The sequence below is a fragment of the Panthera pardus genome, unplaced genomic scaffold, assembly GCF_024362965.1.
Source record: "Panthera pardus isolate Hobbes unplaced genomic scaffold, ASM2436296v1 HiC_scaffold_7, whole genome shotgun sequence".
Classification (NCBI taxonomy): domain Eukaryota; kingdom Metazoa; phylum Chordata; class Mammalia; order Carnivora; family Felidae; genus Panthera; species Panthera pardus.
The window spans coordinates 60,417,811-60,437,404 of record NW_026527002.1 but is presented as its reverse complement, the minus strand read 5'-3'; the positions used below and the strand labels follow the sequence as shown (position 1 = coordinate 60,437,404).

The 19,594-nt window shown below is 38.8% G+C and overlaps 1 protein-coding gene across 2 annotated transcripts in view; it reads left to right on the top strand.

Moving 5' to 3' along the window:
* The first annotated feature begins 6,354 nt into the window (after positions 1–6,354).
* Positions 6,355–19,594, top strand: part of RAD21 (RAD21 cohesin complex component) — a 29,892-nt gene continuing 16,652 nt past the window's right edge. The window contains exons 1-4 of one of the 2 annotated variants that reach the window (XM_019459987.2): positions 6,355–6,534; positions 12,967–13,093; positions 14,232–14,406; positions 19,173–19,302. In XM_019459987.2, the coding sequence (XP_019315532.1) occupies positions 14,263–14,406; positions 19,173–19,302 (274 nt within the window). In that variant the 5' untranslated portion in view covers positions 6,355–6,534; positions 12,967–13,093; positions 14,232–14,262. The remainder of the gene's footprint in view (positions 6,535–12,966; positions 13,094–14,231; positions 14,407–19,172; positions 19,303–19,594) is intronic. The other variant, XM_019459985.2, reaches the window with a different exon arrangement.

Here is a 19,594-nt window from a genome sequence, read left to right as displayed (position 1 = left end):
GACCAGACATTCATTTTTATATCCCTTGTATCTTATAAAGCACTTGAACCAGGTGTGTTTGTATCAGTGAGGATTAGATACCGCTGCAAATAACAGAAAAAACAAAAATATCAAGACATGACTTTATTTCTAAGTTATAAGAAAGAGTCCTGAAGATGGACACTTGAGAGGTCACATGAGAGCTCTGTAAAGTTATCATGGGTCCAAACTTGTCCATCTCACTGCTCTACTATCCTTAGCATAACCCTTGTGCTCATGGTCCAAGATTACTGCCGGAGCACCAGCTATCATATCTACATTCCAAGCAGCAAAATGGAGGAAAAAGAAGTCTGGACTCCTTTTTTTTTTTTTTTTTTTTAATGTTTATTTATTTTTGACAGAGAGAGAAACAGAGCATGAGTGGGGGAGAGGCATAGAGAGAGGGAAACACAGAATCCGAAGCAGGCTTCAGGCTCTGAGATATCAGCACAGAGCCCTATGTGGGGCTCGAACTCACAGACCATGAGATCATGACCTGAGCAGAAGTCAGACACTTAACCAACTGAGCCACTCAAGTGCCCCGGGTTGCTGCTTTTAAAGAAATCTTTTAGGAACACTCACATATCACTGAGTAGAACATATTCACTTGGCCACACCTGCATGCATGGGAGTTTGGGAAATGTAATGTTTTACCTGGGGCCATGTGCCAAACTAAAGGAAAAGGGAAAGATAGTGGGAAGTAGTTCTCAGTTTAGCATGGAACTCAATATAGACCTTTATTCTATATCAATAGGAAAGAGAAAATTATCAGATCCAACTACAATAATATTAAAATAGTAACTATGATTTACTGAGCTAGATGCTTTAGTTCATCTTGGGCAATGAACACCACAGCCATGAGGCTATAGATACTATTTAGCCTAATTTTACAGATAAGACAACTGAGTTTCAGAGAAGTTGAGCAACTTGCTGAAGGTCACACAGCTATGGAAAAGCCATGATATAAACCAAGGTCTACCTGGTTCCAAAGTCTGTTCTGTAAAAATCTTTGCTCCTTGATATGGTTCGTGTACCAGCAGCCTCGGAATTACCTGGAATCTTGCCCCCCCACCCCCGCCAAAAAAAAAAAAAAAAAGCAAACAAACAAAAAATAGAATTTTTGGACCCCACCCTAAACTGCCAAATGCAGATCTGCAATTTAACAAGTTCCTGAACTGTAAATCTATTAAAGTTGGACAAGCATCATTCCCTGCCATTCTGCCATAAATATATCAGACCTCACTGATAATAAAGTTCGCCTTTATTCTTTAGGGAAAGAATTTCAGTCAGTTATATTTTAGTGTGAGTTTATATAATAATGTTAATTCCTCACATAGGATTAGCAGATAGGGGAATAATTTCCAAATAACATGGAAATTACATTAGTTCAAATATGATTCCTTTCCCCAGCACATTAACTTTTTGCCCCCATCAAGTTAATGCAAAGCAATTAATACAGTTGAGCACCTAGCCACAGAAAGCACAAGACTGTACATCACTCCCAATCACTTCAAGTCAGTACTTGGCTCAGTTTAGCCACATGCTGTGTCTCTAAAGTGCTTACTGCTGGAGTTTCCTTTATCTCTGTGCATTTTGTCCTTGCCTCTTAACTTAGCAGCTCCCACCTTCCCTTTCACCCCTTCCATCAAGCCACCTTCCCCTTCTTTTTAGGAAAAGTACTCTATTTACTAGGTTACGTCTTTGATGAATGGTAACTTAGTATGTCTTTTTTAAGTTTGCAAGGATTTTTCATTAAGATGTTAACATTTTTGATAGTTGTATAGGATTTAAGAGACCTACCCAGCTGAATTTTCTTCCAGTTTGCCCTATTATTTTTAGTAAGCAGTTTTGCTAAATGAAAGGAACAAAGTATATAGTGTTACAACAACACAAATGCCCACATTCTGCAATGATTAGAGGGGTTCAGAAGAAACACTATCCATCTACTTTTGGATAAATACCCGTTATTCTCAAAGGTGCAGCACAATGCACAGAAGAGATGATGGGCTTGAAGACAGAAGAAATGCATTAAAATAGTCACTGACAAAAATCCCCAGCTAAAGAGTTAAAACTGCTCTCGGCATTGAAATGCAGTTAGTATGATGAAAGTTTCTGAGACAAGTCCAAGTGATTAGCATAGGCCCCTACCCAGCTTCTGCTTTTGCAGCTTCACCTGGTCTCAACCTCAGTTCTTGACAAACTCACAGTCTCACCTGGCCCACAGACCTATAGCATCCCTGGGCCTGCTCGCCTCTGGTGATTTTTCTTTGCTGACACCTACCTGTCTGATCAGATCTTTTGTACACTTGGACAGAGAGATTTGCAGTCCCTCTCCAGTGTATGATACTGACTCAAACCCATATGCTCAAAGCATGGGGCTGTGAATGAAATCTACCATTTATGTGGCTCACAAAGCTCTCTCTGACACACACCCCATTACCCAGTCATTTACTTAATACCTCAGCACATTAAGAATTAATATTTCCATGTTTTGTCCTCAATCTGATATAATTTCTTATGTCTTCTTATATAATTTCTATGTCTCTTTATAATATTTTTGACTATGGTTGTCCTTAAAATGCATTCCCGCTTTGGGGCGCATGGGTGGCTCAGTCGGTTGAGCGGCCGACTTCGGCTCAGGTCATGATCTCGCGGTCCGTGAGTTCGAGCCCCGCGTCGGGCTCTGTGCTGACAGCTCAGACCCTGGAGCCTGTTTCAGATTCTGTGTCTCCCTCTCTCTGACCCTCCCCCGTTCATGCTCTGTCTCTCTCTGTCTCAAAAATAAATAAACGTTAAAAAAAAAATGCATTCCCGCTTTGATCAAAATATTAAAGTCCCTTCTATTTCTAAATGTTTTTAAGCTTATTTATTTTGAGAGAGAGGGAGAAAGAGAGTGTGCACACACAGTGGGAAAGGGCAGAGAGGAAAGACAGAATCCCAAGCAGGCTCCGCACCGTTAGCACAGAACTGGAGGCAGGGCTCAAATTCACAAACCAAGTGATCCTGACCTGAGCCAAGATCAAGAGGCAGACACTTAACCAACTGTGCCACCCAGGTGCCCCTCCAGTCCCTTTTAAAGATAAAATGGATATTGTTGACATTAGAGGAAAAGCCAGAATATACGATTGTTTTCCCAGTTACTTTCTGTCCATTTCTCTGCTTAGTCCAGAATCTTAACGAGGCTATTCACTCTAGATTTTCTTAAATAAAGTTTAGAACTTTCATGCAACAAATATTTTATACTTTGATTTTTTTTATTTAAATAAAATTTTTAAAAATTCTGGTGCCACATGCTCAATACTCACCCATTACTAACATTGAAATACTCCTGAACATCTATCCATTTGCCTTATATCTCTCCTAATCGAATGCCTCCTACTTACCAAATATAGTTTTTTAAATTTTTTTTTTATTTTTTTTAATGTTTATTTATTTTTGAGACAGAGAGAGACAGAGCATGAACGGGGGAGGGTCAGAGAGAGAGGGAGACACAGAATCGGAAGCAGGCTCCAGGCTCTGAGCCATCAGCCCAGAGCCCGACGCGGGGCTCGAACTCACAGATGCGAGATCGTGACCTGAGCTGAAGTCGGACGCTTAACCGACTGAGCCACCCAGGCGCCCCTATATTTTTTATATTATAAAATAACCCTCCTTTTAAAATTTGGCTACTCAAAGGAATAGGTCTACAAAATTGTGTGTAAATCTTAAATGATTACCAATCAGTTGGTAATTTTTCTCTGTAACTATTTTTGTTTCACATTCTCAGTTGTGTGTGTATGCATGTGTTGTGTGTGTATGCATGTGTGTGTGCATGTCATTGTGAAATAAGAAAGAACACAGCTGCTTTCATAAACATATGCAGAACAGTGGCAGCCTCCAGTTCTTCAGACACGGATTGTCCCAAATCACACAAGTCATCAACTGAATAATCAGAAAAGGAAAACAGGATATTTTCAACCAAAGAAGATGAAAGCCGATTTAAATTGGTCCTGTCATGGTTTCAGTCAAACAAATCCACAGTTATTAAAATTAACATGCAGAATCATCAAATAAGTATTGCCAGGTAAAGGAGATAGTGACTGCAGCTAAATTGTATAACAAGAAAAGTTAACTTGACATTCTGGTACAAGGAGATCAATGAATATGTCGATAGGATGGGACTTTAAGCCAGAACAGAACATAAACCTTGGTCAAAAGAATCAAATTCAGCAGATTTAGGTGACTAGGGCTGTATGTGAAGAAACTATATAAAAATCCGTGAAAGGGAAGGTGGGCTTCGGTGGAGATCTAATGAGTAAGTATAAAAATGGTTCAAGAGGAAAGAAGTGATAGTACCTTGGGAATTCAGTACTGGAGGGAAAGTGGGAGCGGAAGAAAAGTGAGAGAAGAGAAGGGGAGAGGGGGAGAGAGAGAGACATTTTCAAATATGGAGTACAAGATGGACACAGTATAGTTAAGAGGGACATTTAAGAGTATCCAGGTATTCTCAATGTTCTTAAAACTTGAGTATCTGATAAATACTTGCCATACCTTGTTATTTCATTGCTCAGAAAGAAGGAACAAGAACAACAGCCACAATTTACTGAGTAATAACTCAGTTCCAAGCATTATGCTACATACTTTGAATATATGATCTCATTTAATTCTTTCAACAATCATGAAAATTATTATCCCCATACAGGCGGTAATTGGTAGGGCCATTTTGTAAAGCCCTCAAATTTTGGGCAAGGAGGGGATTTACTTTACAGTTATAACATTACCCTAAGTAATACAGAAGATCAGGGTAGATTCTCTTGAGGAAATAACTGTGGAACTAAGATTGTGGAAGATTAAGAATTAGACTAAGGGCATGGTCTCATGGTTTGTGAGTTCGAGCCCCATGTCTGGCTCTGTGCTGACAGCACTGTTTAACTAAATAAACATTAAAAAAAAAAAACAAAAAAAAGACTGGGGGTGGGGGGTGGAAATACAAGACTATTCTAAGCACAAGGAACAGCCAGTGCAAAATTCTTGAGGCAGGAGTACTCATAGTGCATTTGATGATTTTAAAAGTGGAGTGACTGGAGCACAGTGCAGGGGGGCAGGGGTGGTAAAGCAAGGAAGCTGGAGCAGGAGACAGGGGCTACATCAAGTATTCTGGGTAATAGCCTAAAAGCTATGGAAGAGTTTTTAAAGGGGAGGGGATTGTTCACACGTGTTTTGCAAAGGTTCTTTTGGCTGCATTGCAAGGAATTGATTAATTGAAGAACGAGAGTGGAAGAGGAGAGACCAGTTAAAGTAGCCAATGAGAGAATAGAAACTTGGTGAAATGGACAACAAACAAAAACAGAACAAAACTAACCTTTATATAACCTTCCTCCATCTGCCCTGTGTCAGTGTATGGCTACCCAGTCTAGACCATATAATCCTTATAAGTTCCAAACCAGAGGAATCATCTTTGCAACTCCCTCTACCACAACTCCATAAGGAATCCGTTACCATTTCCTATTGGTTTTATTTCCTTAAAAACAAAACAAAACACACACACACGAACACAAATTACTGGTCATTTACTCTAGTCCTCTCCAATATGCCTGGATGGTCTTTCTAAAATGCAGAATCCTCCATCAGTGTCCATATACATGACTTTCGTTTTTTTTCTCTTCTGTCCTTAGTTTGTTCTCTACTGCCACAGGACTTTTGTACATGCTGTTCTCTCTTCCTGGGACTCAACCTCCACATCCCAGCTGCAAAATTCCTCAAGAAAGACCTCTCTTCCACTCCCAACTGCCCTACTTTTGGGTCTCCTTGTATATTTGACTTTTTTTGTGCCACAGGAATGTCTAAAAATTTAAAAATCCCTCCCTAGCTATACTGAAAGCTTCATGGAGGCAGGTTCTATCTCTGTTGTACCCCAACTATCTATAAATCTAGGTTGACTGAACCCTTAGATTTTATGGAGCTTGTTTAAGGGTTTTATGTTACTTTCGTCGCTACAGAGCCATTAAAATGAGTTTTTGTGTCGTGGCAAACAACGATAGCTCTTCCCTCTAAGACAAGTGCAAGAATAAAGGTAAAAGCCAGGGAGGGATTCACTTCCCTGGCAAGCACTGCGCGTGCGCTATCTGCCAGGTTCTCAACTCTTGAAGACGCTCTGGCCAGAAAATCACCTTAGCGCCTGCTTAGTTCGGGGCTGCACAACCAGAGGGCGGGGTCCAAAGAGGAGGAAATGGTCACTGCGCCTGCGTCCGCTCCTTCTGGGTCCTAGGCTGGCTGCGCAGGCGCATATGTACCATTTTGACCGTAAACATCCTGCCGATTTGAACCGAGGATTTGGGCGGCAGGAAGAGCCGCGGCGTAACGGCAGCCATCTTGTTTGTTTGAGTGAATCGGAAAGGAGGCGGTGGCTGTGGCGGCGGCGGGAGCTGCTCCGAAGCTACACCTCACAGGGGCTCCCCCCCCTTTCCCCGCCCCCTCCCCCGACCCTTTTCCCCTCCCCAGGCCACCCAGCCCGCCCAGCTCCCGGCGGAGTACAAGGTAAGATACTCGGCCGGCCCCTCTTATCCTCCGGCTCCCTCCCCCTACCCCTTCCCTGCCGTCCTGCCGCCTAGGAGCCCGGCTCGGGGAGGGGGGGTGGGGGGGGGAGCGAGGGAGGAAAGCACTCGCCGTATCCCGGGACGGTGGCCGTGCTGCCACCCTCCGAGCCCTGGAACGGCAGCGCCGCCTGCCCAGGCCGCTTTCCCCGGGCCCGCCCTCGGCCAGGACCCGCGCAACCTGGGCCCGCATTATCGCTTGTCTGGTAACAAATGGTTCTGGTCCGTTCCAAGGCCGAAAAAGCCGTTACTCCTCCAGTCCCTCGGGAGCCACGTCTCCCGGAGGAGGCAGAGGAAACCTTGGGTCCTGGAGGGAAAGGAGGAGGTTTGAACGAGCCCGCTCTGGGACTGGGCCGCCTACTCGGGCAAAAATGGCTGTCTAGGAAGACGCGGGACGCGGGGCGGGCGGCGGCGGCGGGTCGGCGCCCGCGGTGGCAGCTCGGTGGGGCAGCAACCGTCTGCCGAGCTTGGGTGCGGGGGGTCGGAGACGTGCGGACACTGCCCTCGCGGGCGCTGTGGACTCATCGCACGGCGACGGGCCCCTCGCCAGGGATTGCTGCTGCTCCCCCTCCCCTTTTTTTAAGGAAATATTTTACGTTGGGAATATTACACACTGGACAGACCAATAGAAAACGAGACCAAGGGAAGTTGCTTCTGATTCTTAGGAAATTAGCATAATTGGTCCCCCCCCACCCTACTTTTCTAATGATTAGGGATATTGAGTGTTTTGATAATTGATGTAGAGACGCTTTGGGAAGGTGGTTTCTGACAAATGCTTGAAGTCTTTCTCCTTTCTGAGAAAGTCTTTGCGATTGATCTGCTGTGATAGAGTGGGGTGACACTATCTACTTGTGGTGCCAGACCTAGCGGCATTCTTTCAAATTTGGAAGAAGGAAACGCTGGAGGGTTTGTCTGCCCACCCTATGATTGTAACGCTGTCTTAAGGGTGCAAAACCGCGCTAGTGCTTTTAATGATTTCTGGTAAAGGCTTATGTCTGTCAGCTTTCTTTGCAAGCGAAGTTTAATATTTGCTCTCATAATGCTGTTTAGAATCATCACTGAAATCCAGAAAAAAATTCTTTTTAAAAATGAATGCAAATGCCAATGAGCTGTGTGAATCGGCAGAATTTTAGAGACGGGCTGGAGAAGCTTTCCTAAGTTGTAGAGTCTTTAAATTTATTTTTGTTTTTAATGTTGGAGGCAATTTACAATTATTTTTAGAAAGACACTGATGAGGACATATACCGTAACCAGTGATTAAATTATTTAACAGTTCGTAAATTGTTGAGGTGACAGCAGTGCATAACTAATGGACATGGTGCTTTTCATAAACAAGTCAGAATTACATTGGTAAAGAGTAACCTTAATAACTTTTTTGTTTATAAAGACGACACATTAGTACACTCTACACTTGTTTTTCACTTAGAGTGGTAGGTTTAAAGTATTCTGAAAAAATTTTATCTTTCATAGTTTGGTGCAGAAGGGAAATTTCTAATGTTTAAAAAATAAAGGTTTTGTGTATTTTGTTTAAATGTTGTGATGTCAGATTGTTAGGCATGATCATGCTTTTTATTTTCTGCTGTGAGATTTTTTTCAAATTTGTTTATTTACATCCCGGTAGGATTGTGCTAGTTTGCTGTTCTGTTTCATTCTCATCCTTTTTGGTTAACATCCTCATTTTATAGATGTGAAAGCTAAGACTCAGTTAAATAACTTTTAACCATTACAGAACAACTCAGGAGGGAGCTGAATTTGAATCTAGGACCTTTTGATTGTAAAATTGTTGTTCAAAGAATGTTAGTAGCAGAAGGGTGGGGAGCTCTAGTGTGCAGGGTTGGAAATAACTTCTGTTCCTGAGGCAGCCCCCAAACCTCCAGAGATCATCACATTCTTATCTGAGTTTTAGGTATAGATGTTTTCCAAGGTTAGTAAATCACTGAATTTCAACCTTCCAGGTTTTTATAGTTTGTGAAAATGAACCACACAGACTAAGCAGCTTAACTTGTTAATGGCAAAGCAGGATTGTGTCTTGACTTGCAATGTAATAGTTTTTACTTTGGGTGATATTTGTGTATGTTCCAAGTTAAAGTCGAACAGTACAAAAAGATAGGTGTCACTTTCCCAGCAGACCCGCTTTCCAAAGGTAACCAGTGTCATCAGTTTATTTGTACACCACAGATAATTTATGTAAGTGCATGAAATATATCTTACAGAGAGAGCCTTCCTTTAAAGAATACATATATGTATACCATTGTTTAAGTCTGCATGGAATTCTGTTATATGGCTGTATTAATTTGTTAAAAGTCACTAATTAGCAGCCAGGTAAATTATTTCTAATGTTTTGCTGTTAAAAGACATGCTGGCAAGGCAACACAGTGTTGCGTTAGAGGTGTGAGCTCTGAAATTCAAGTTTCACTTGCATTAAATGCTAATGACCTTGGTACATTGTCCATTTTCTCTGTTTCCTCATCTGTAAAATGGGCTGGTACTTACCTCATGACTGTCATTAAAAGGATGGACACATCAGTTTTTAACCTTTTTTGTTGTTATTATATATCTCAAGGTATGCCATTGGCATTATTACTGGAAGTGCAGTTTCTATTTCGAGTGTTTGAGATTTTCATAAGATGTTGGCAGATTGCCCTTAAAAGAGGTTATCCCAATTTATACAACCATTGTCCTGCCCTGCTTTCTAACAGATGAGTGAAATATCATAATGACTAATATCATGGTAGAAACATTGTATCTACATTGTAGAAACAAGGCTGTAATTTGCCTTTTTTTGTAAGATCATAAATTGTCATTTTTTCCATTTCTAAATATGTTCAAAAATACTGATTTGTCATTTCACTTTAGACTTAAATTACTTTTTAGGCTATATTGAAAAAAGTTGGCTGCTTTAGAAAAAAATGAGAAATCCTGAAATTGCGTAAGCTATCCTCTCAGAGCAAATACAGGCTTTATGCTAAGATCTTTTACAAAGGATTAACAGACTTAGAATTTTCAACATTTACAGAGATTAATCAACTTTTTTTTTAATTAAAGTATGCTAATACTAAGAAAAAAGATTGTTCAAAAGATTGTACTTTATTTAGATATAAGCCAGTTGTTGATCTACCACTGTGCTTCAGACGTCCTATAGTTATTAGGGTGATTTCCTCTTGCTAATTGTTTCCCAGAATAACTTTCGCACCACTTTGCTTTAGTTACCCCATCCCATGCCAAGAAAGCATCTATTTAGGAATCTTTGCCTCCACATAACTGGGATATTTTAGGCATGGTACTCTGACTAGCAGCTTAAGTCCTGGCCATGAGTTACTGACACCTGTTGAAAAGTGCCAGTAGTTTTAATTTCTAAAATTTCCAGAATTTTTTACATATGTCAATTATGAGATCACTTGGTGTATCTCATTTCCTTATTCATTAAGCACGTATTTAGTAGTTGTTATGCAGCAGGCAGTATTCTAAAATCTAAATATTAAGGAGATATTTGTTTGGAATACAGCTATCTTCTATAGTGAAAATTGGGACTTCTTGTGTATGACAGCAACTGTATTTCTAAGAACACATTGCCATATTGGATTTCTACAAAATCCTGTAGACTTTATTTATAGCGCTGTAGAGGCAGCTTAATTTTCAGGCTAACAAACATTAAGGCTTAAAGTAAAAGCATTGCTTTGCAACATAGGCTCTCTTTGATTATGGGAAGCCTATTTGGAAATATAAAATACTGCTGAGCAGGATATAAGATACACTTGAGGAGTTAGTGTTTAATTCTGTCGTAGAGTGTTTAATCTGAATTCTTCCTACTTTTCACATTCCTTAGTCACATTTAAGAGAGTTCACAACATTGGGCAGTTGATGAAGCCTGTTTTTGTTTTTTGTTTTTTGTTTTCTTTTGAAACAGTTTTCCTAGTGTGAATTAATAATGATCCTCTGGACACATCTGGTTCAGCGATTGAAAATTTCAGGACCCTTTGCCATTAAGTAATAGAAAAATGGAAAGGAGGCAAACCTGACTGAATTACTCTTGCACCACCACCCTCTACCCTTTCAAACTTTTTTGACAGGCATGAAATCTCTTGCCTATAATATGTTTAACTAATATATATTTCCTGTACAACACTGGAAAGAATGGATACAGTTGTTAATTCAAAATACAATAAGCAAAATTCTCATTATAAAATTTACAGATTCTCATTTTAAAATTTACAGTCTCTGCAAAAACTTGAAAATTTGGAGTTAACTTACTCTGGATATTTTTTTTAAGCTAATTCTAAATTTTACATTCCCACTGGCAGTGTATAAGAGGTGAAGCTTCTCTGTGTCCTCACCCACCTTTGATGTTGCTATTATTTTTTATTTTACATTTTAATAATGTGCAGTAATATCTCGTGGGTCTAAATTTGCATTTTCTTAATGACTAGTGATGTTGAACATCTTTTCTGGTTCTTATTTACCTTTGGTATATCCTTTTCTGTGAAATTTCTCTTCATTTCTTTTGCCCATTTTCAAATTAGATTTTTTAAAGTTTATTTTGAGAGAGAGTCCTTGAGTGCACATGTGCAAGTGGGGGAGGGGCAAAGAGAGGGGGAGAGAATCTCAAGCAGGCTCCAGGGTGTCAGTGCAGAGCCTATGCGGGGCTCCAACTCCGGAAACTCTGAGATCATGACCTGAGCCGAAACCAAGAGTCAGACGCTTAACTGACTGAGCCACCCAGGCACCTATCTAATTAGATTTTTTTACTTGTGTTTTTAGAATTCTTTATTCTGGATCTAGGTTCCTGTCAGATATGTCATTTTCAATTTTTTCCCCATTTTGTATCTTTGCATTCTCAGTGAACTCTTTTATATAACAAAATTTCTTAATTTGATAAAGGCCAATTTATTACCTTTTTTTCCTTTATGGGACATGTTTTTGGTGTCCTGTCTAAAAATTCTTCCCAAGGTTTAGGTACTAAAGGTTTTCCCCTCTGGTTTTTTCTAAAAATTTTATAGTTTTACATTTAAGTCTGTGATTTATTTTAAATTACTTTTTTTTTTAAGCTTACTTATTTTGAGAGGGACAGCAGGGGCAGAGAGAGAGTCTAGAGAATCCCAAGCAGTCTCTGCATAGCCAGCTTGCAGTCACATGCAGAGCCCAGTGCGGGGGTCAGACCCATGAAACCATGAGATCATGACCTGAGCCAAAATCGAGCATTGGACCTCAGCCAACTGAGCCACCCAGGCACCCCTGAATTACTGTTTATATAATGCATGAGGTTTGGATCAAGATTCATATTTTGTGGATGATATCCAATCACCATTTGCTGAAAAGACTGTCCTTTCCCCTTTGTCAAGCTTCCTCATCTTTGTGAAAAATCAGTTGGAGTTATTTATGTGGATTTATTTCTGGGTTTCTGTCTTGTTTCATTGGTGTGTGTGTGTGTGTGTGTGTGTGTGTGTGTGTGTGTGTGTGTGTGTGTTTTCTGCCACACAATGTTGACTATTGTAGCTGTTAGGTAAATCTCGAAATTGGTTAGACAAATTCATCCCACTGTATTCTTTTTTAAAAAAGTAGTTTTAGCTATTCTCGTTCCTTTGCCTTTTCCAAAGAAATGTTACAAAAATCTTGTCAATGGCTATAAAAAAAAAAAACTCAAAAGAATTTCAATAGGCATGATGTTAAAGTTTCTTTTGAAACTAAACATACAGGGGCACCTGGGTGGCTCAGTTCAGCATCCTGCTCTTGATTTCAGCTCAGGTCATTGATCTCATAGTTCCGGGGATCAAGCCCCACATTGGGCTCTGTGCTGACATCCTGGAGCCTGCTTGGGATTGTCTCTCTCCTTCTCTCTCTGCCCATGTCCTGCTTGCATGCACATGCATGTGCTCTCTCAAAATAAACATGAAAAAAATAAACATACACTTGTCGTGCTACCCAGCAATCATACTTCAGGACTTTTGCCCCAGAGAAATGAAAACTCTGTTCACCAAAAGTCTATATACACAGGTGTTTATAGCAGCTTTATTTGAAACAGCCTCAAACTGGAAACAACCAAATGTCCTTCGATAGGTGATTGACAAAGCAAATAGTGGTGTACCTCTCTATCCCATGGAATGCTACTCAGTGATCAAAAGGAACATACTATTGATAACTGGCAACAACTTGGGTGGATCTCAAAAAGAGTGTTAGACTGCTGAATCCAAAAAGTCACATACTGTATGATTCTACTTATATGACCTTCTCAAAATGACCAAATTAGAGATGAAGAACAGAGTGGTGGTTGCTGGGACTTAGGAATGGTAGAGAGGAAGGAATGGGGGTGACAATTAAAAAGGATAGAGAGGAAGAGCTTTGTGTTGATGAACTAGTTTTGTATCTTATTCACTTGCAGTGGTGGTTACACAAATCTGCACATGTGATAAAATGGCATAGAACTATACATACACTTGCACCAATGTCAGTGTCCTGGTTTTGATACTGTATGTGAGATGTCACCATTGGGGGAAACTGGTTAAAGGGTAAGTGGGACCTCTCTACTATTTCTGGGACTCCTGTGAACCTATAATTATTTCAAGAGAAAAAATGTTATAAAAATGTTTATGTACTTTTCATGTGCTATGGGTGTGCTTGAGTTTATTTCTGTAAAAACATGACTTGTATATCGTATTGTAGTCGTAGACATTTTAAAGAAATTCATCTGGCGAAATAGATTTTTTTAATCTTCTATGTAAGGGTAAATAAATAAAGGAAATAACACAGGAAATGAAGGAAACATACACAGTTAATGTACTCTATAAACTGGATTTTTTAGGGTGCCTTTTTTTTCCTTCTATATCAACACATAGCTTGCTAAAAGAAAAATGTGTACTTGTATTTCCACTAAGACTATTTCAGTCATAAGATAAATGTTACGCTGTATCATTGTCCTGATACAATGTCCTGTTAGTGTTTAAATTATAATTGGACAAGTGCTTTTCAAGTTCTTGAGTTGGAAAAACTATATATATAATGCTTGTTTAAGCCTCAGCTTTTCTAAACTACTCACCTGTAAAGGTGGACCAACCCACCTACTTTTATCTGGTACAATATGAAATACTTGTTAGCACAGTACTTGTCATGAGGTAGCAATTATCCTATAAAGCATCTAGCTGAGAATCCATTGTTAATGGGGTTCTAAAAATGTAAATTTACACACTGTTTAATATCTGTTCCTGAGTATTCTTGGACATACTTTTCTTGCAATAAAGAATTTTTTTTTTTTTTTTTTTTTTTTTTTTTTTTGCCAGAGGCAGACTCTTTTCCACAAGTTAGTGATCAGGGTAGGAATGGAATGAACACTTGATGGAACTTCAAAATGGAAAAGAGTTTTCTGGTGACAATTTTTACTTTAAAAAAAAATGGCCCTTTTATTTTGGGTATGAAAATGATTTGACTCTTTTGTCCCTTTTCTCTTCAGCTGCTATTTTGGGGTCTTTTTCTTGCCCTCTCAAAACTAACACAGTAGATTGTTTTCATAAATGTATATACTGTACTTTGTTCCACCTTTCATGATTCCATATTTAAAAGAATAGGAAACTTTTATTTTCATATTTCTTCTATGTCTTGATAAATGTTTGTTTTCATATGGTAGTTATATTAACTTTTTTTCCCTTTCAGATTTCCTCCTGTTTCATAATCAGCCGGAACAATGTTCTACGCACATTTTGTTCTCAGTAAGAGAGGGCCTCTGGCCAAAATTTGGCTAGCGGCCCATTGGGATAAGAAGCTAACCAAAGCCCATGTGTTTGAGTGTAATTTAGAGAGCAGTGTGGAGAGTATCATCTCACCAAAGGTATGTTTGTTGTTGATATTTTTATTCACTTTGTAGATTGTTTATTGATATGTGAAACAATTCTGTAAAACAGCTTTTTAGGTTTACGTCTTCTTTGGAGGCAAAGAAAAATTTCTAGATTACCCAGAGTTCCAGTTTGGTATGCTATTCCCTTTAAAAATTCTGTAAGTGCACAGATCTTTTCATTTGCCTGTTTTCATGGTAGATCAGCGTGAGATCAGGCACTACCCAAATATATTTCTAGATGTTTTTGTACTTAAACATGTGTATAGGTGTTTCTAATTTGGGAATTTATAAAATATTCAAAATAAGGACCCTTTAATTAGAAACTGTTGTAGGGATCAGATCTAATTATTGTAGCCATCTAGTAAATAGTATCCATAACTCTTGTACCTCCTCAGCTCCACAGGCCTACTTGCTGTTTCTTAAAGATATCAAGCTTTTTCCCTGTCTCAGAACTTTTATACTTGCTGTGCTCTTCCCCTAAATATTTAATTATTGTGTGTCTCCCACTAGTATGGAAGCCTCATGAATGTCCTTACCTTATCTGCCTTGTTTACAGCTCTGTTCCTAGAGGAGCTTTTATTAACATCCTGTGAAACTGTTCTGAGGCAGTGGTTTTCACCCTTGGATTTCACAAACAGTGTAACTAGAAATAATCCATGTTTTTTTGTGTTGCCAAGAAAGGACCTTTACAACATACACAATTACGTGTATTAACATCATTAACACTTTGTTGAGATAACGTTGACTTCAAAATGTATAAGGACTAATCTCAAAGGAAAAGTCCTTAAATATGATACAACACACACACACACACGTTATGTCTGTGTTTTAAAGGTCCTTTTGTGGACCTTGTATTAACCCATATGCGCTCTAGTTGTCCTGTCGAGAAAATAGTCCAGATACAGCTGTCTGGACCGCATTGAGAGCTACTCTTAGAATTGGCAGTTTGGATGATGCTGGCTGCCATGATGTGTTAAATAAATAAGGGTAGTTCTTTATTGCTGAAGAAGCAAGGGGATCTCAGATGAATAAAGCTGGGATCTAGAAAAGACTTGTTCAGAAAAGTCGTGTGGGAGAGGATATGTTTTAGGAGAGAAAAGTGAAAGTTTATATGTGTAATGAGAGCTAAATTACAGAGTTTCCACTTGTCTACAGAATTTTGGCTGGTTTTAGAGTTAAATTTGGTGGCATTTATTGGTTTTAAGGAAATTTCTATCATATTATTTCTAAGATGTAAAGTGAAAAATTATAAAATGAAAAGTTTACTAACAGGGAAATAGGTGACCTCTAGTCCTACCACCTAGAGAAAGTTTTAGTATTTTGGTATGCATTTAAAATGTGTGCATATATTTTACACATAAGCATGTATACACAAACTGCATTATATGTTTTATAACAAGACTACATTCAGGAAAAGCTCTGTTCATAACTTTACCATCATTTTTCATGGTTGCATTGTATAGTGTCATGGTCTCTTATCCACAGAATTTAAATACAAAACATAGAAACAGGTCATTTGTGTATTCGTATGTTCACTGTAGAACTACTAATGTAAATGATTATTGGAAACAGCTTGAACTAGATGATCCTGGGAATGTCTTAATATATGTTGTAATTACCTTAATTCTAAAACACTTTTGGCCCCAAGGATTTAACATAAAAGATTATAGACCTGTAATTCATTGTTTCGATTATACATGATTTATTTTACCAGTGTCTTTTTTAAATAATCTATAATTTTTCCTAATTTTTTGAATTTTACTTCCACTGGTCCTGTACTGTGCAACCATTAAAATTACAAAGATTTTTCTACTTGGTAGGACTACAGGTTTATTTTCCTCTTTTTAAAAAATAACCATTGAATAAACATTGCTTGCAAAATCTTTTGGTCACATCTGTGGACTTTTTGTTGTTGTTATTCATTTTTGAGAAAACACGAACCTGGAAGGGGCAGAGAGAGACAGGGAGACACAGAATCTGAAGCCGGCTCCAGGCTCTGAGCTGTTAGCACAGAGCCAGGCAAGGTACTTGAACTCACAAACCATGAGATCATGACCTGAGCCGAAGTTGGATGCTTAACCAACTGAGCCACCCAGATGCCCCCCCCCCTTTTTTTTTTGACTCAAGATTGTTTACTATGTGAGGTTAGGATACATCAAAACCAGTCTTGGATTTTCATTGATCTTTGGTTCCCATCTGTAAATTTTTCCTTAGTGTTGATGTTTAGGAAGATAAATGATGGGCCAGGTGGTATATTTCTGATATGCATTAATAGTTTGCTCTGTGGGGAGATAGTACCAGTTTGCACTGCTGGTCGAATTGTATGAGAATATGAGGTTTTCTACTTTTTATAGGTATGCTTACTGAGAGAAGTGAATGGAAAAAGGAGAAGTTGAGCTCTTTTCTTGAAATTGATATGTATGACTAATCTTTAACACCCATAAGCAAATATTAAGGGTGATTTGGCTTAAAAGGATAACATTTTTTCATAGTATGTGCAGAGTACTTTGTACACCTTTAGGGACACTACAAAAGAATACAAGATAATCTGATACGTGAAGGTATGTAGCAGTTGCCACAAAGTAAGGCATACAGTTCAAGAATAACGTAAAAAACTGTGGAGGGTGTGAGAAAGAACAACTTACTTTAAAAACCATTTCTAAGTGGGTTTTTTTCAATGTTTATTTTGAGAGAGCATGTGTGAGTGTGGGAGGGGCAGAGCAAAGGAGAGAGAATTCCAGGCAGGCTCAGCCCTGTCAGCCCAGAGCCTGATGTGGGCCTCTGATTCATGAACCTCAGGAACCAAACTGTGAGATCATGACCCGAGTCAAAATCAAGAGTTGGATGCTCAACCAGTTGAGCCACTTAGGCACCCGTCTAAGTGGGTTTTTATGATTGATCTTGTTTTATTTTGATAAGAATATATATTTCCACAGGTGTACTAACTCAAAAATGTCTGTTTGCTCTTGTGCAGTTCTTGTGAGGGATTTTAGAACAAGCGTCAGACATACAGCTCAGTTGTAACCTTGTGGCTTCTGCCCCCTCCCGACACTCCTCTGTTTGAACAGCCACTGGTAACCTCTGTAGAGCTTTCCCTGGGTACATAGCCTGTGTTCCGTATTACACCTATACTCTTAACGTGAGCTAGCTCAACAGCAAAAATGGCCATACTTCATATTACCTACTTCTTTGCTAAACTCTGAACCAAACTCATCCAGAAAGAAATCTTTTGCCCAAACACCACCTTTTTAAAAAGTTTCCAATTCTTTACAAGATAATGGCATGCAGTGGGTTTTAATTTTAAATCCTTCCTCCTTTCTTAGGTAAAGGTGCAGTCAATATTAAATTTTCTAAGACCACATCATAAAAGTAGATTCTTTCCATTAGGAACAGTGTTTTAATTGGGTCTTTTCATATCAAGGATGATAAGTCCTGGATTTGATGACAAATTTTTAATTTTAGATATACTAAGAATAGCAGTAACTTTTATAATTTATGTTGTAAGTCATGTGAAATTGCCATAAAGACAGAGCCTGAGAGTCCTTGTAAATGGAATCCTAGGCTGCTATAGACAGTACATATATAACTGAGAAATACAGTGTTTCATTTTATAAGTAACATAACATTTTATAAGTAACATTTTATAAGTAACATCCTAATTATATTTGAAGCAAATGATTAACAGCTTTGTTTGCTGCCTTAGAATTTGAGATCTGTGGTATGATTTGGAAAATAATCTGGGAAAGTTTGAGTTCATGTTGTCTTGTTCTCAAAAACTTTTCCATATTCTAGCTAGAGGAATTGTGAATCATGCTGTTTAGTTCGGTGTTTACTGTGCTTTCTTTTCCCAACTACTGCATCTCATTCCACACAAGCATTGATTGAGATCTACCTTGAAAGGGAAAAAAAAAAAAAAAACAGGCTGAGGAGTGTATTTTCTTGTAAACAAAAAAAAAAAAAGATGGGTTACCATTACCTTTCAACTGTTATTATGCCTTCCAGTCAACCGATAAACTCAGTGAAAAAGGTCTTAAACAGCGAAGAAATTAACAGTCACTTAATTAGAAGTTTAGAGATAGGAAGATTCAGGTTTAGTTGAGTTCTTTCAATGATGTCATTCATCTAAGGACTCACCAGTCTCCTGTTGGCTTCTTGTTCTTGTACTTACAGCCTCATGACTACAAGCAGCTCCAAACCCCACTGCTCACAACACAGGAGGGAAAAAAGAGAGAGGCGTTCTTCTTATTGGGAAAATCTCTCTCAGAAGCTGACATACTTTATACTTTTTCTTGTTGGTTAAACTGGGTTATGTGCCCACTCAAAAAGCATTAGCAAAGAGGAAAGAGTTCTTCAAGGCTGAGAACATTCACTCCCCGGACAAAATAGAGTTCAGCTAGCTAGCAAGAAGCAATCGCTCTGGATTGGCAAACAAAAGCGCCACACATTCCTTAATGTGCTTATGATGGCAGTCTGTGGGATGCCTTGGTACCTGCTGCATAGCTTCCTTTGTGTCTGTGTTCACTCATGAATTACTGCTAGTCTAGTCCTGGTCCATACAGATACTCGAAATTTATAGGTAAGGCACAAGTAAAATAATTATAGGTGATTTATAAGGTAACTTCAAATAATTAATGATTAAAAGTATGAAGAGAGAAAGTGAAAACTGCCCATCAATTGCACAGAATACAAGCTTTGAAGTATGATTACCTCTAAAACCAAAAAAAATAACTTTGTAAATTAGATTAATGTTTTATTCCTAGGTGAAGATGGCGCTCCGAACATCAGGACATCTCTTACTGGGAGTAGTTCGAATCTATCACAGAAAAGCCAAATATCTCCTTGCAGACTGTAATGAAGCATTCATTAAGATAAAGATGGCTTTTCGGCCAGGTATTGTTGACTTTTTTTTTTTTTTTTTTAACCTTGGATTTTCTCATGCAGTATGAAAAATTGCAAAACCTATATTCTAGTTCCATTTGTTTTGTTCTAATATTAATACAGGGGAACCTTTCAAAAACAGGGCTAGGCTTGGAGAGGCAGTGGTTCAAGGGAAGAAACCCACTTCAGTCGTACATATGGAATTATGGCAGTCACCCCTTTTTAAATGCCTTTTCATTATCTTACATAGAACTGAGTCAGAATTGAAACGTTGAAAGCTGATTGTTACATGAATTTTTTAAAT